This window comes from Triplophysa dalaica, chromosome 12 (genome assembly GCF_015846415.1).
Source record: "Triplophysa dalaica isolate WHDGS20190420 chromosome 12, ASM1584641v1, whole genome shotgun sequence".
NCBI classification, from domain to species: Eukaryota; Metazoa; Chordata; class Actinopteri; order Cypriniformes; family Nemacheilidae; genus Triplophysa; species Triplophysa dalaica.
Genome location: NC_079553.1, coordinates 13,220,221 through 13,238,655, shown reverse-complemented (window position 1 = coordinate 13,238,655; position 18,435 = coordinate 13,220,221). Strand labels below are relative to the sequence as shown.

At 37.2% G+C, this 18,435-nt stretch overlaps 1 protein-coding gene across 2 annotated transcripts in view; it reads left to right on the top strand.

Annotated features, from left to right (window-relative positions):
* The window catches only part of adcy2a (adenylate cyclase 2a), a 108,664-nt gene that overhangs the window by 50,998 nt on the left and 39,231 nt on the right, over nt 1-18,435 (top strand). For both annotated transcript variants that reach the window (XM_056761817.1, XM_056761816.1), the window contains exon 4: nt 16,525-16,686. In XM_056761817.1, coding sequence (XP_056617795.1) covers nt 16,525-16,686 — 162 coding nt within the window. The remainder of the gene's footprint in view (nt 1-16,524; nt 16,687-18,435) is intronic.

Sequence of the window (18,435 nt, the reverse complement as noted above, 5' to 3'; positions counted from 1 at the left end):
TACTAATTTCTTACAAATGGGAAAACCTAGGAAACTGGCAATGTGGCCAATAGACCAAGCTTTTCTGTAGTTCTACCAGAAAGACTCGGGAGGCGAATGTTTAGTATTCGACATTTATTAAACAGCTGATAGACAGAATATATGGTTATAGTAAAGATGGTTATTGGGTTTCTTTGGAGTAGGCCCTGTCCATAGCTCGCATCCAGAGGGCCAAGAAGTCCTCCACTTCCCTCCTTGAGATGAAGGCGGGGGCGTAGCCAACCACCTGGGGTTATATTGACAGGGACCTCCTGGTGGTGGTGGGGAGGATGGGGGCGAATCACTGTTGCTTTGACTACGGACGTAGAAAGGGGCAAGTGGCGATCTTTTATGTTCCATGTTGGAAGGTGATTGGTTAGGTGTTGATTGGTAGTGAGTGATGCTTGATTGAGTCTTACTGGCAGAACTTGCGCTGAAGCTATATTTCTACCAGAAAGACTCAGGAGGCGAACGTTGAGTATTCGACATTTATTAGACAGCTGATAGACAGAATATATGGTTATAGTAAAGATGGTTATTGGTTTTCTTTGGAGTAGGCCCTGTCCGTAGCTCGCATCCAGAGGGCCAAGAAATCCTCCACTTTCCGCCCTGAGATGAAGGCGGGGGCGTAGCCAACCCCTGAGAATGGTCGTAGGCTTACCTCTGGAGCGGAGACTACCCCCCCCAAAACAAAAGGGATTTCTACTCACCCACTGGTTTGAGTCTATAGTGGTTCCTGCAGAACGAGATTAAATTCAAATGTTAATGATATAAACAATTGACCGGTCACTGGGCCGTAAGCAACACTGAGGCGAGGCCCCGATAGGCCACAACACTGACAAGGCCCCGATAGGCCACAACATGTAGACAAGGCCTAGATAGGCCACAAGACATAGACGAGGCCTCGATAGGCCACAACATTGGTTAACACCAGTAATTGCATAATTTACCTGAATCTTGGACGGATAGGGATTGTTGAGTTGCCGTGATGGTAGAGGAGTCCAGTCTTATTAAGACTCATAAGCAGAGGATGACCATCTACCTGTCCGTGAAATTGTTTCCATTGGAATTCCCTGTTTGGCTGCGGTAGTGGCCACTCCGATCCTGAATCTTGGCCGGATGGGGCTTGTTGAGCTGCTGTGATGGTAGAGGAGTCCGGTCTTAATAAGACTCATAAGCAGAGGATGACCATCTACCTGTCCGTTTAATTGTTTCCATTGGAATTCCCTGTTAGGCTGCGGTAGTGGCTGCTCCAATCCTGAAGGGTGTCGGTATACAGGAGGGGCGAACATCGAGATGACGCCTCGATAGCCCACAACATAGATACGAGGGCACAATGGGCCACAACATCGAAACAAGTGTTGTGGGAAGCAAGACACCATCACTAGTAAATGCATGAAATACCTGGATCTTGCCCGGATAGGGCTTGTTGAGCTGCTGTGAAGGTGGAGGAGTCCAGTCTTAATAAGACTCATAAGCAGAGGATGACCATCTACCTGTCGGTTTAATTTTTCCCATTGGAATTCCCTGTTCGGCTGCGGTAGTGGCTGCTCCGATCCTTGATCTTTGCTTGAAAGAGCTTGTTGGGCTTACATGATTGTTTTGGAGTCAGGTCATATGTAGGGTTTGAATGCAGACGACACACATCTGCACACCAGCTTTGTTAAAATCCTCACTTGGCAGCTTCGTGGCTGCTACGATCCCAAAGTGTTGTCTGGTATAGAAGGGGTGATAGATCGCATGTTCTTAATCAAGCTTAAGTGGCAGGTCCTCCGTTAAGTAAAATAAAAGAGTGGGAAAGAGTTATGCAATTCATATTACCGTGATACTTAAGTAAAAGAGATTTAAAGCCTTTAAATTGTGCTACTTTTCACATCCTGCGGTATTGAGTTCCAAAGGAAGGGAGCTGCGTGACTGAAGCTCGATAACCCATAGCTGTGCGTGTTCGAGAAAGAACAAGATTGGATGCAGAAGATGATCTGAGAGTGCAAGTGGGAGTGTAGGATTGAAGGAGTTCTTCTAAGTAGGGAGGAGCCATGGCTGTTTAACGCTTTGTAGACGGAAGAATTTTAAATTTAATTCGACATTTCACCGGAAGCCAGTGCAAGTGTTCTAATGTGGGAGTAATATGCTCGGCTGTAGAAGTCCGGCAGATGATTCGGACGGGAGAGTTTTGAACCAGCTGTAATTTATGAAGGAGCTTTGACGGCGAAAGTAGGCCTGTGGCCACTGAAGTAAACGTAGTTCTCCCGTATCTTGCTATAAATCCGCCGTCGTAATTAAACACCACAGTTAAATGCAGGGAAGCATTTTATCAACGTGCCATGATGACAAGGCCAAAACAATATGACATTGGAAGAGAGGTTGCGGACTGATCGACTGTCACGATCACCATGCTGGCCGTAAGCTGAACGGCCACCAGAAAGGGAAAGCAACGAAAGCAAGAATACCTTACCTGTTTCCTATATTAGTTGGAAAAACACGCATGACGGTTTACGTCTCCCTGCGCTGCTCCGATGTAAACATGCGCTATCCACGCCATACCATTTGTGATGCGGTTACATCTATGCTGCATTTAAACAAACAGACCAACACGCACGTTTGAATACATAACATTCTCATACATGACGATTGCGTCTTATGCATGCTTCAAATCAAAATGAAATTGGTGATAGCTTAAAGGAACAAACGCTGCATACGTTATTTCATTTAAAGCACTAACATAACGCAGAATCTTGAATATAAATCCAGAGATGCCTTTTGAGAGCCTCCAACACGGTTGTTGAATGAAATGCCTGCCGTGCACTGTATGAGGTTTTAGCGACGAGTGTATTAAACAACCAGAACTGAATCCCAAACGTCTGTGGAAAGCAAGTGTGTATGAACTGAAAGTATCGCAGCAGAGTAGCCTAGCATGAATCAGCAATAGACATAATAGAATTAGTGTAGACATACAATCGACTGTAACATCCTGAGTAACAGCTGAACGAGCGTGCGAATCACTGTTGCTTCGACTGCGGACGTAGAAAGGGGTGGGTGGCGATCTTTTATGTTCCATGTTGGAAGGTGATTGGTTAGGTGTTGAGTGGTAGTGAGTGATGCAGGATTGACGCTTCCTGGCAGAACTTGCGCTGAAGCTATATCTCAGTGGTAAGAGCATTGCGTTAATAACGCAAGGCAAGGTTGTGAGTTCGATCCCAGGGTATTGCAAATAACTATGTAAAATGTATAGGATAAAGCAATGTAAGTCGCTTTGGATAAAAGCGTCTACCAAATGCCTAAATGTAAATATATATATATTTTTTTATTACAACTAATTAGCATTTTGGGTGAAAGTCATTAGTCTTTTGTTTATAACCCGACCGCGATATGTGTTTTTTGGGGGCTGATGCCAGGATGGAGTAAAACGGACCGATATCGATATATAAGACATTATTCTTTGTGTATATTAGTACCAGTTAAAAGTTTGGACAGATGAACTGGAAGTGCTGTAGAATACAGTATACAAGCAATATAAACAGAATATATACATTACTTTTTTTTGGAATGATCACTTAATTATGTGATCAAACACTTATAATGGCATGACAAAGATATGTAATAGAGGCAGGGTAACAATTTGACCTTACGCTTTATGGTCCAAACTAAACCTTTTTTATTGATTTATCAAAAATGTGACAAATTCGGCAGAAATCATAGGGCTCTACTAATGTAGCAAATTAATATAATACGCTGATTATCAAAGAAAAAGACACTGACATTGTTTATTTACTTTTTCGCCATTCTGTCTTACCAACTAGGCTTGGTAACAACTTACGCCACGAGCGAGCGCTGCCGTCTATCGGACATCAGAGACAAAGATACTGCTACATTACTGACTGTACTCACACATTATACTGACGATAGCGAAGTGATAAGCACGATTAACATATGGTAGTTTTAAAGGACATAGTTCATGTAATATTGCACTTGTAATGAAAGGAAAACATTCAGGGTCATTGTTTATTAATTTTTACTTTGATTTGATTGATTTCACTAGTTAGCAACTTACCGTTAAGACCATGTGTTCGGTCGATTAAATGACAAGTGGATTAAGGAGACACGTAGAGAGAACATTGTGCATTGTACTTTTTTCGTAATAAAACCAAACTTTTAAGACTTCAGCCATCAAATTTGATCCTGTCTGACTATCGTGTGTTTCCGTGTACTTGGAGATCTGCTAGTGTCACTACAGTGACCTGGGTCCCCAGTAACACAAAATGAAGCGCACTCTGCTGGACAAACTATATAATTACACATCTACAAGCATTTCATCATTTCAATCAGACGTGTACTGTAAAAATGTTTACATCGGTGGCATATCTGCGGCATATATTCGCCGATGTATCCGCGACAGGCTCTATGGCTGATAAAAATCGGCAATCCGATGAATTGGCAAACCGATAAATCGGTGGGGCTCTACTTTTAATATGTCATAAATAGATTTTTGTTGTAAATATGCCTAACAAGATTGTTTCACTGAATGACATGTTAGTGGGCGTCTTATGTAAATCAGGGGAAAATGTAATAGGTTTCTCTTTGCTAAAAAAACCCACAAAAATCAAAAATGCAATTAAATTAAACAGATAACCTTTTCATTTTCTTTGAAATAACAACAATTTATAGCAGTATTACACTTTTGTTATGCAGATGGAGTATATAGTGTATAAATTAAGATGCAATAATGACAGTTGAGTTAAGGAATGCTGTTTGTCTCACTACAGTATTTCACATGTAATGAGAGCGCGATTGCTGACTGCAGGTGCGCTAAATACACTACAAAGATTCTATTAATAATCGAACAAGGTGTTGTTGTACCATGTTTTTCTCCTAATTCAATCTGCTTTTGTCAAAAATAAGAAAGAATGGCAAGAAATAAAATGTGGGAGATCATTTATAGATATAAATTCTAAAAGTTTATTTATACTAGTGTACTTTAAAGAAAGACATGTGTGATGTGAAATGGTGTTGTTAAGCTGTTTGTGAGATGTTATTATTGGAGATGTATAAGCAACACACTCCTGAGTGCTGAGCCGGTTTTTAACTGTATATTAATTTTATTAACTACACAAATTGTTAAATGGGTTGTGCGACTTTGTCGCTTGCATTTACAGTAAGTTCAGCCTAGTAATGGTTCTGGGTAAGGTAATAGGGTCAGCTACAGACATTTTAGCTAGTTTACTGGAGATAAAATGTCAATTACAATAAATGAAAAAAGGTACATGAAAGAGAAAGAGAAGTCTTTAATTTGCTAGTTGGACTTGCACCGGTGTCAGTATCATCAACTGTAAGCAGATAAAATAGATACAATAATGCATTTAAGAAGCATTTTTGCTCTTTTTACAACATGTCATATCACAAATATCACAGTGCAGGGACCTCCTTCACTCAATTTGACCTGTGAGTTAAACGTCAACAGGTGTGTGGGAGTGGGTACTTGTACATCTATCTTTATGAGGACCAATTTTAGTTTTAGACCAGCGGAGTAAGGACTAAGAGAGTAAAGTGTGGACTTTTTGGCCGGCCCACACTTTCTGAGACCTCTTTAAGTGGCAGTTTGAGGGTCAAAACTTGGTTTTAGGGTTTAGGTTATGGATTGGGTTTAGGTTAAGGGTAAGGGTCAGGCCATTAGTTATGATGGTTAGGGGAACGGGCCAGAGATTGCATTGCGTCTATGTATATCCTCATAATAATAGTTGCTCAAACATGCAAGTGTGTCTTCTGACTCGGCTCACATGCATCACTGTCAGCCTTTAATATACAGCTTTAAAGATGTCATTTTTAACATGGTGAATAATATCACTAGACAAATAAAATATACACAGTTCATCTGTTAAACCATTTAGTGTGCAAGTTTGTTTCTCCGGTCTGTTGTGCTGTCATGATTTATGATAATAATTCAAATAATTAATAAATTTCTGATTTCCTGTCAAAACGTAAGCCAGAAAGACCGGCCTGCCAAACTATACAAAATATTGCATTACCAAAAGACTAAAATAGCACACAGTGCCACTACATGAATTTTATCACACTGAAATGCAAGACGCTACCAAATATGAAAAATTACAAGGGTAGTCAAAAATGCCCCAGAACTGCTTTCCGACATTCTTCAAAATATCTTCTTTTGTGTTCTACAGATCAAAGACATTTATAAAGCAGTTCTACTGTAGTATTCGATGGTGCCCCAGAACTGTTTGGTTACAAACATTCTTCTATATATATATATATATATATATATATATATATATATATGAATATATATGTATATTTATAAATCTTTGTTTTCAGCAGAACAAATAAATGTACACAGATCTGGAACAACTTGGGGGTTAAATTATGTAAATAGGTGAACTATCCCTTTTGTTTTAAATTACACAAAAAATCGATATATGCCTGCAGTCATCATTTACATTTTGTTTTTAGAATCCATTTCAAATCATTTGATGTTTTGCACAATTTTTCTCATCTTAAGCTGACCTATACTCTCTAGATATAGAATTGGCATAATGACACATCCTGATGCTGTGAAAAACACTGCAACAAAGATTAAAGTACAGTTGTATATTTCATAACTCAGTTTTGTATAGAGTCCCATTGAATAGATAACTGCTGGTGGCAGGTAAACAATGAAAGTCATAACAAAGCTGCTGATGATGGTCTGCAGCGCTCTCTTCTTCTGTGGATGTACAGTAATTTTACCTGAAGGGTCTTTTTTTCTCAGGCCCCGAAAAACAGAAACATCACAAAAACCAATGAAAGGGAGAGCAGTAAATAGGGGCAAAGACCCTAAAACTTCTGAATAAAGATGAGGATATACTGCAACAAGACATCCAGAACAGCCTATAAACAGATAGATCAACATGGCTGTCGCCTTCCTAATCGTATAAGCTCTCTTTTTGTCCCTGTAGATGATGGGATGAACAACAGCGAAATAATACTCTCCACAGACACATGCCATGAAGAGAGGTCTGCCAGATACAATAATTGAATACATGAAACGACAAAACAACTCAAATTTGACATTGTGCCAAACCATGACATTAAAGACCCCGAAAGGAAGAACTATCAAATAAGCAAGATCAACGACGGTAAGATTGAACACAAAAAAGTCATTGGACAAGTTTTGTTGACGTCTTTTACAAAGTTCCCACAGTACCATCACACAAGGTGGTAGGCCCAACAGAAAGAAAAACACTGAATAAAAAACCCATAGCAGAAGACCCAGAGGCTGGCTTGCGCAAAAAAAGTCCTGGGTGACATTCTGGGAGAAATTTGAAGAATTCTGGAATGAAGATGTTGTCACTGTTGGCATTTTTAGGATATGTCTGTCCAGAGCTGAACAAAGCAAAAACATTCCAATGAGACATTTATTCCAGTGATACTGTTATACACGATAAAAAACTGTGATTTTATGGAATTGTACGGTTTTATTTGACCGAATTTGAAAGTAAATGCATTGGTTTAAGATTAACAATTTAGATTTTCTGCATTTATTTGTGCTTGTTAATGTTTGTTCGTGTTAATGCAGATATTCATGTTAGCTCATGGTGCATTAAGTAATGTTAAAAGTGAAAACATTTGATTTTAATAATCTTTTAGTAAATGCTGAAATTAACATGAATTAATATTAATAAATGCTGTAGAAGCAGGGCTTAATTTGTGCCGGACAAGCAAAAGCACTAATTATAATGCCAAAACCTATTTTATTTTGATAATGTACAGGCTGTTAAGTTTGAGATGCTGCATGCGCTTAAAGTGCCGGCGCGATCGCTTGAACTGTTATAACGGCAAAGGCAAAACTCAGATATGACTATAAGTACGTCATTAGATATACTGCAAAGTTAGCTACTTTTAGTCGTGTACACAGTTGAACTAAACAGAACATTGTGCTTTTGCAAAATAAAGAAAACTTATCATCTCCTGTCCTTGAACTTATTTGTGGAGCGCTGCGCCTCACAAACTAAACAAAATTCAGCAACATATTGTCACTGTTTTTCCATTTCTTTTTGTCAAATATTCTGCGTATATACTGTATTCACGTCGCATGTTTTGCTGTATATATTGAAGGGAACTTGTCGTGATGGGTACTTCAGACAGAGAGATATGTGTGTTGTTTGACAAATGATGCGAAGCCGCAGAAGAACTAATGAAATACGGTTAACGGATGATTAGCCTAATGCTTAATAAATGTCATACACCTGCACCCGGAGGTGTAATTTAAGTTTAACGTTACACTTCTGAATTCTACATACATGTTGAGGATGGTGTTGTTTTTGTTTACATGCACAAATAATCACAACATCATCAACATGACTATAAACTGTTTCCATCACATTAACACGCATTTGAACTAAAACATGCAAACTCAAGATAAAATCCCCTTAAATGTCTTTGATAATTCTGAGATTATCTTCGCATGTCCGTTTCCATTTAGGCTTTTTTATGCACATTTTCAAAATATCGATAAATTGGATAGAAAACCCCATAGAGATTTCACATTCCGTTACTTCTCCCCACCCCACTAACTTGCCGGATCTGCCATGCCCACATTTCCGGCACCTCGGAATTTACGAATTAAATACTGTGTAGATGTATTGTTCATTGTTTAGTTTATGTTAGCTAATACAAAAACTATTCAAATAGCACCTTATTGTAAAGTGTTGTACAAGTTCGTATTAAAATAACATGAACAACAAAATATTCTCTAAATATTTATTTAATTTTTTGTCAGGGCCGACAAATATGAATCTTATCTGCACTCATATTGTGGTCACATTTGATCCACACTACAGTTTTTTTCACCATTCGCTTGCAGATTACACACTTGCTCAAAATAGAAAGGGACTAATTCTAATGTTTTTATACATAATAATCAGCAATAAAAGAAATTGAAACCTTATCATGAAAACAAATGGCCTTACCTCAGCAGTTCCCTTGATAACTTGGAGAAAGATCACAAGTGCTTTGGTTCTGAGTGACTGACAGCTCTCATGGGTGTGTACTACTGTGGGTAAAATTATTTTATTCTGTAGTTTTGGAAGTGGAGGTGACGCATCACTAGATAAACAAATCACATGTCAGCTATGACAGTAGAGGGTTTTTAGTGATCAGTGGTGTTATGGTATGTAAATGCATTTGTTGTCTTTTCCCCACTGACTCCAGATAAAAAAAAAAAGATTAGTTTTAGTTTTGGAAAATAACTCCTCCTTGCTCATGGAAACCTGCTCTCTCTCTCTATCTTCTTACACTGCTCACATAACCTAGGGCTGAAGCATATATCAACAAGATTTGAAAGGCTTAACAGTCTCAGTGATGATATACTGTGTAAATAAAGTAAACTCTTAGTATGACCAATTAAATGCAAAATGTTAACAAAATTAAGTGTAGCGTTAAAAGTATATTGATGGTTGTGTGTCAGAGTTTTGAATATTGTGGTTCTAAAAGGCAGCAAGATAAACAAAGCATATATAAATATGACATGGCTCATGTTTCATTGGATTTCAATTACAGTTTTTACAATAACAACACCAACAATTATAAAAAACATCCTGGTGAAAAATTATTTTGTTGTTGACGAGTTCTGTCAATTGATTAGATATTAACAAATCACAATTTCTTTGTGATTAATCATGATTAATCGCACATAGCAATAATGTTATAAAGCATTGCTGACCCCTTATTATGGTATTTATTCACACAAGAATATACTACATGTAGTATACTACATGTAGTTATTGATTAGTAGTAATATTTTTTTAAGTTAGCAAAATCAGCTTTTTGGATATAGATGTACAGTATACAGATCAATCCCTAATATATCTTATTTTTTATGTTCACAACTAAAAACTCTTTTCCACACGTTGAGCTGACCTATGCTCTCCAGATATAGCACTGGCATAATGACACAACCTGAAACTGAAGAACACACGGCAAGAAAACTTAAAACACAGTGGTACATTTCAGTCTTACTTAGTTTCATATCGTGTCCCATTGTGAAAATAACTGCGGGTGGCAGATATGCGGTGAAAGTGACGATAAAGCTGCTAATGATGGTCCGTAGCGCTCTCTTCTTCTGTGGATGTACAGTGGTTTTTCCAGAGGGATCTTTTTTTCTAAGGGCCCGAAAAACTGATACTTCACACAAACCAATGACAGGCAGAGCAATAAACTGTGGTAAAGATGCAAAAGCGGTTGAAAACAACAATGGATTTGAGGCTATAGTATATCCAAGACCGATTGTAAAGAACCAGATGATCACGGCAACCGCCTTCCTAATAATGGCGGTTCTCTTGTTGGTCCTGTATGTAATGGGATGAAGTACAGCAAAATAATATTCACCACAGATACAAGCCATAAAGAGAGGTCTGCCGGATAGAGCAAATAAATATATGTAGGTACAAACATTTTCAATTGTTGCATTGTGCCAAACCAGGTAGTAAGTAGCATTAAGAGGAAGGAAACATAAGAAGGTAAGATCGATGATGGTCAGATTAAACATGAAGAAGTCATTAGAAATGTTTTGCCGACGTCTGTCATAAAGTTTTTGTAGTACTTTTAACGTCGCTGGAAAACCAAGCAGAAAACAAAAAGCAGAATAACTAATCCAGAAATGAATGCGTATCGGCTTGTTCATGCAGATCCAAAAATAGTTTGGGTCCTGGGTGTTGTTTGAGAAATATGAAGAATTCTGGGTCACTGCGTGTGTTGCCATTATATAAATTCCTGTGGAAATTCCAAAGAAATTGAATGGGTTACATTATATATAATGTTTTATCCGCCTTCATATTTCATCCAACCCAATTATTTATTAAAAAGTATAAACAGTATATATAAAATATTACACATTATTGTCTTACCTCAGCTGTGTTCATTCTAAAAGGAACATTATGAGAGGTTTTTTTTATTGTGTCTGAGGCAGAATCTCACAGGTGTGTACTGTAGGGCAAAGTTTTGAATATGAAGCTATTCCATCAGACAAAAACTAAAGCACCCATCATTATATATGATGTATTTAAAAATGTGCTGTGTAATTGTAGTATTAACACCGTGAGACATTCCCCAATGCCAGCTCTCGATAGGACAGATAGAAAACACATGTGCTGTGGGTCACTGAGAGGGCATCCTGTAATTGAAATGCTTCAGGTTTTAATGCTGGTTTTGCTGGGTAGCTGGTGCCCAAAACCTTTTTAAAATCAGCGAACAGAGCAGCCTGACCAAACCAGATATTGGATGATTTTAGAGACATCCTCCAGGTAAACCAGCTGAGGCCTACCTGGCTTGCCTGGGGTAACACCTAGACTATCTAAGACTAGTTTAGGCTGGTTAAGGCAAACTTTTCTTTTAATGCATGTCTGACCTACAACATCCAATGATCAAGATAACAACTCTGTAACAGACCATACAGTATAACTATTTTCCCTCATGTGTCTGAAATAACAATAAGGACAGTGAGAATAACATCATCGGTGGCAGGTCTAATATGAAGGTCACAACAAAACTGCCGATGATGTAGAACACTCGCTTTTTAACATTACTGTACATTTTATTGTTCATTATAATAATTTATTATGAATTAACTACTGTTAACAGGTGCAGAATTTGATTTTGAAAAATGTATTAGTCAATGATGACATTCATTAGGATGAATAAATGCTGTATCGTTCCTTGTCAGTGTATGTAATCTAATGTAGTGAATGATGTTAAAGAACGAAATTAAAGAACGAAGTTAAAGAAAGTGTCTGTTCAATGTTTGGGGAGAAAAAGACAATTAGAAATCTAAAACAAAAAGTAACCACACTGTCAAAGTGATTGATTTCTTGGCCATGGCTGTTTTTTTTGCTCATGCAAAATAGCATTCTATCAGCCATGAAGAGAGGTCTGTCAGACAAAACAAAATATGAAATTATCAAGCTTTAAGCTTAAATTTGTTGGAATGTGATCCATAATTTATATGCAAACAAGACCCGAAGTTATTCATTGTGCTTCATGACCTTTTTTGAACTTTTGTATCTGAACCGAACAGCAATAAACTTTCAAGGATGACCACTGAAGTGTCTACTGCAATATTTGTACATCACATGTTATTTCAACCAGATATTTTCAATATTGAGTTCTTAGTTAAAACTTCTGACAGCTTTATGTAAACATCGCATTAAAAATATGACATTGCATGTGTTTTAAAGAATTGATCTAATTTCAATGTAGAATTCAGTCCCTGCAACATGCAGAGTTTCACTTAGAAACAATAAATGAAGAGTTTGGTTCCAAAATGAGATAACTAAAATGTTTTGTTTTTTCATGATGTTATTATGTTTTTATTGTGTTTTATTGTGTTTGTTAGCTGTGTTTTTACAGCTGAGATATTAAGGCTTAAATCAAAACAAACCAACTATAGTTAACCTCTGCTTACATTTCTTCCACCGTGAAAAATGTAGCTCCAGGTACAAATCGCTGCATCTTTCGAATGTCCACTAGGGGCATGCTTTCTCCGTTCTAATGTGTTTTTTTAAAACTTACAAAGCAGACACATGCAAAAAGTAAAAAGGTTAGAGCACCTATAATAAATAACATTTGGTCAAAATACTAATGCATTTTGATCTTTTATTCATTTATTGGAGCTATGCTTAAGTAAACAACAAGTTCTTGATTTACCTCAGCCAAACACATTTAATCCTCATAGTTATGACATCAGACATTTATCCGCCACAGGATATAAATCAGTAATATTCAGTATCATCTGCTTTGTAACCTTGAATCTACCTGCATCAACACGGAGAAAAACCCATGCCCCTAGTGGACATTCCACCCGAAATATGCAGCATTTATTACCTGAAGCTACGTTTTTTGGGTTATGCAGAAATGTAGGCAGAGGTACATATTTGCAATGAGCCTGCGGTGCAGCATAATTGGAATGCACAATAAGAAACATGTTTTTTTGGAAATATTGGTGCAATTTTGACTTCATGCAAAACAATTCTTTGTGTCTGTGTAGTTCACAAAATTACAATTAATTGAACATTTCATTATTTCTTATTTTATTGTACAGTTGACATCTTTTCCACACATAGTGTCATATTAAACTTAAAGTTTAGTTAGTGATATGTCATTTTTGCACTTTTTACCCTGACAATATATTCTATGTTGTGCTAGAGTAAGAGCAATTCAATTCAAGTTTATTTATATAGCGCTTTTCACAATGTGTATTTTTTCAAAGCAGCTTTACAGGGGCAAACAGGAAAAACAGATAAGTTAGAACACAGCACAAGAGCATTGTGTTAACAACGCAAGTTTGTGGGTTCGATCCCAGGGGATTGCAGATACCTAAGTATAAATGTATAGGATTATTAGATGTAAGTCGCTTTGGATAAAAGCGTCTGCTAAATGCATAAATATAAATGTAAATGTAAATGTAAATGTAGAGTAGCTTAACCATATGAGAGAGAGAGAGAGAGAGAGAGAGAGAGAGAGAGAGAGAGCAAAAGTGTATTGAGTTTTAAACAAATGAATGGTTGCATTTAAGATGTACTTGCAGTTTACAAAATAGTTTACAAACACTCAAATTAATTTACATTAAACAGTTGGACTACATCTACCAACTCCAAAGAAGGATTATCACTAACAATCATACTATTTTAAGAAAAACAGAAAGGTCTTTCCGACAATTAAAATTTTTCCAACATTTTTTGTATGTCAAGCAGACCTAAACTCTCCAAATATAGAAATGGCATAATGACAGATCCCAAAATACCAAAGGAAAATGCAAGAAAGATGAAAGTACAGTAGTACTCATCAAAATTCATTGGTATATCATGTCCTAGTGCGAGGATAACTGCTGGTGGCAGGTATGCAGTGAAAGTCATAACAAAGCTGCTAATGATGGTCCGTAGCGCTCTCTTCTTCTGTGGATGTACTTCGCTTCTCCCAGAGGGATCTTTTTTTCTCAAGGCACGATAAACGCATACATCACAAAAACAAATGATCGGCAGAGCAATAAGCAGTGGTAGCGCTGCAATGGTAGTTGTCAAAGCCCATGTATATATGACTATAAAAATTCCAAAGCTGCTTATGAACATCCAGATGATCACGGCAATCGCCTTCCTAATCATTGCTACTCTCTTGCTGGTCCTGTACATTATAGGATGGACAACAGCGAAATAATACTCTCCACAGACACAAGCCATGAAGAGAGGTCTGCCGGACACGGTTAGTGTATACATGAAATTACAGATACATTCAAATTCGGTATTGTACCAAACTATGTAGTTCATAATGTTAATAGGAAGAATCGTTAGGAAACCAAAATCGATGACGGTCAGATTAAACACAAAAAAGTCCTTAGAGGTTTTTTGGCGACTTCTTTGAAAGAGTTCCCGCAGAACCAGGATAGTGGCTGGGAAACCCAGCAGAAAACATAATATAGAAAAAGTGGACCATATCAAAAGAGTTGGAGGATGATCGATGCAAATTGTGAAATAATTCTTGGTGCCATTAGAAGAGCTCTGAAATAAATGTAGATCTTCTATTGGCATGTTTAATATTTAGATGTCCAGGGCTGAATAAGAAAGAAAACATTACATTGAGATATACTGTGAGAGTACATTATAATTTAAATACTTTAATAATCATTTTCATGAGCTGATCCTCATTTAAATTAATGTGACATGCATAGACACTCACATTCACATTCAATCTAAATTGCAGTTTCATTCATTTATTTTTATGTGTGACTGAATCATAACAACAAAATTAATATTAATAATAAATTGATAATTGTGAGTTATATTCTTGTTTTACCTGAATATATGGTGATAGTCAAGGGGGGGAACGAGTCTCAGGTGTGTGAAGGGCTGACAGTTCGCAAAGGTGTTCATCCAGCAATAGTTTATGTGCCTTTGAATCTGTTTTGAATATGGAGCTATTTTCTCACTAGAAAAACAAACCATCTGCACTCTTCTGATGTCATATGTCATATCACAGACCCAGGGCACTGAGAGATCAATGTTTATTAATACAGACAACTTGTAAATCTGTGTTTTCAGGTTTTAGGCCCTTTTCGCAGCCCCCTTCAACTTGATTTTCAGGAAAAGTAACCCCGTGATGTCAGAGGCCAAAGACACAACATTCTGAATAAAGTCGTAGGACATGCTATGTGGGACAGCAAGTAATATTAGTTGCTAATGGGCTGCCAAAGATTCAATTAATCAAAACATTCCAGCTAACTGTAAAAAGCAAAGATCTGAATTTTATTGTGAATTTTTGGATAAAGAGGTTTTGTATTAAAACAGTTTTCATTGCTTGGGCAAAAAAATGATAGATCTTGCATACAACACACAGTTATTCCAATGCTGAGGTGATGCACAGATGAAAAAATCCATATTTTATTTTTATTTAAACTTTTTTTCACAACAAAGTGTTGTTTTCTGGGACTTTAAAGCACTGAAATACTAAGCCACTATACCAACTATAATGAAATTAAGAGTTATTAGATTTAATAAATTGCGATTTTAAAAATGTCTTTATGAGACATGATGAAATACAGACCAATGTGTGAATCTTTGGGGATGTAACTTAATTTCATATGCTTTAATGTGTCCCACTTACTATATTTAGTTTATAATGGCTAAAGGCGAGCTAGAAATATCAGAGTGCTTGTATGTGTAGATATTCCTTTGTCATGATGCAAACAGCTCTGTGTAAATGTAATCCATTTTATTCCATTGTTGTTGTTTTCTTGGATGTCAAATCGTTTTTAAAGGGGTGATATGACTTTATTAAAAACTTTATTAATTTGTGTTTTTGGTGCAATACAATGTGTTTATACATTTTAAGGATGAAACATTGTTGTAGTTCCTTTATGCCCCGCCTTTCTAAATAGATTAGATTTTTACAACACTCAATTCTGTGGAAAGCGCAGTGTGCTCTGATTGGCCAGTTAAGCAGTGCGTTATAACTGGCTTAACTGGCTGAACTTTTTCTTTGTGACAAGTGAGTTTCATAAGCATAAAGTTGCACAGCGCTACCTTGTGTACCAGGGTATTTCAGTTTTTCGTTAAATGTCTGTGAGTGAATTTGCACGTTCACTCGGCTCATCGCCAGTAAAAATTGCTTGGGTATGAACGTTGAAGAACGTCTCGATAAAACACTGGTGATAAGCCCGTGTGATTATCATCCCATGGTGGACAAGCTTTAAATCATTTTGTGCAATACTATGAATTTTGTGACTTTGGACGTCTAATACATGCACAAACAGTTAAATAACACCATAAATCAAAAGCAAAACATGACAATGCATCCTATCACCCCTTTAATTTCAAATCTTTTGTACATGAAAGTGTCTCAAATGGCTATGTATAGACAAGTCAGCATTACACTGTATACACAAAAATGAAATCCACATTATAGACCTAATCTTGTTTTCCAGCTTTAGTTGCTTTTTTATAACCTTAACTCTGTTTGCTCTGTTTTCAGGTGTCTTTCTTCTTGTTCATCATCTTTGTGGTTTACACCATGCTTTCCTTCTCCATGAGGGATGCCATCATAGCCAGCGTACTCACCGCGTCTTCTCATACAGTTGTCCTCAGTGTCTGTCTCTCCTCTGCGACCGACCATGTGGAGCCCCTAGTATGGCAGGTCAGTTTTTCTCCGGCTGTCTTGCTTTGCATCTGCCAAGAGCTGTGAGATTCACCCTGTGCACCAAATGTTGCTTGTGCCTTCTCTGCTGAGTAGGACCAATGCCAGTAGCTTTGTCGTTGTGTGCGCGTGTGCACGTATGAGTGTGTTGAATAATTAAAGGAATGCTTTTATTTTTTGATGCATTGAGTTGATAAACTGTGTTTGATGGCTTTGAATGTGAGGTATTTCACATCTAAAGGCTAATTCACATAAATGCCAAAAAACACCAACAAATTCTCAATGACATTGATCCAATAAACTTGTGAGGTTTATAAATAGTCAAATGACCTCTATCTTTAAAGGTCCTCACATAGTCATTTTTATATTCCATAAACCCTGTATCCATTTCGTTTCAATCTCTTCTTATTTCCTTTGTCATAAACCGCATTATCTGTGATATCCCATTTTATTTTCCATCGGATTGCTTGTTTAGAAAACCCAGAAAGCTTACTAGCTCCCGTCTAAATGCTCTGCATAGCAAACAAGCAAAAATGACCTTTCAGTAAAAGCCAATTTCTGTGAAGGATTTTCGGTTATTCCATGTATTTCAAATTGTGTTAAAGGTCAAACTTTATATGAACAGTTACACAGAATGTAATTATAGAAAGGGGCGTTTTTTTGTTTCCTGTTTCTTTTTTGCATTTACGTTGTGACTGCTGAATGCAGCATCTACTGCTTATTTGATCATTTCACACGCCTTCTTGATTTTTTTCTTATTCTTTCATGCTGTGTCTTTTGGTCTTATATAGAGAGAGTCTTGAAAGCTGTATGTTTCTAACATCTAAAAGGCCCTGGTTACTAGTGTTCATTTTGTCAGCTATTTTTAGTTTTAGTCTCACAATGATTACACCTTTTAGTTTTTATCTTATCTACGCTACTGTTATAGCCAAATTCCCCAATAGATCTACTTATGAGATGAGACGTAGGCCTATCAGTGATGATCGATGTTCACATTTCTAATAATAAAAGTCCCCAAGGCCAAAATAATGACAAACACAAACTATAAATTCATTACATTAGTAATCGTTTTATGACATTGATTATAAAGAAATTACTTTCTTACCTTCCTTGTGGTCCTTGAAATGTCGGATGAAATTTGACGTTGTGGTTGTTGTGTCAGATCTTCTTGCTTTGCTTACTTTGCATCTGGGAAATCTTTTTTTATTGGCACGGTCCAGTTCAAAGTCCTTATAGCCAGACGTGACTATTTGTGAAGCTCGACTGTTGTCTGCCATGTTTGGCGCGGTTTGAGCTGTGCAGCGTCAAAGGCACAAGCGCTGATTATAGTGCTGCTAAGTCACAATCTTTATTTTTAAAACAAATTGTATTACTTTAATAAAAGTTCATGTCATTGTCGAGTCCTCCACTATAAGTTAAGTCACTTGCTCTCAAGTTAAAGTCAAGTTAAGTCATTTTCTTACTTCAATCAAGCAAGTCGCAAGTCCTGAAAATTGTGAATCGAGTCAGACCCGAGTCAAGTCATGCTTAGTACCCCACTTTTGATCCTGATGCCCGCAAAGTATTGACATTCCCTGGAAACAATACGAATGACCGTGAATCAGAACCATTGGAACGTATTTCGAACGGACTCATAGAGTTGGATGTCTTTATTCAGCAACCACAAACAAACAAACAATGTAGTGATCAAAGCTGCTCAAGCAGCTCTTTAGAGAGCACAAACTGGCTATAGATCGCGAAACTCTTGTT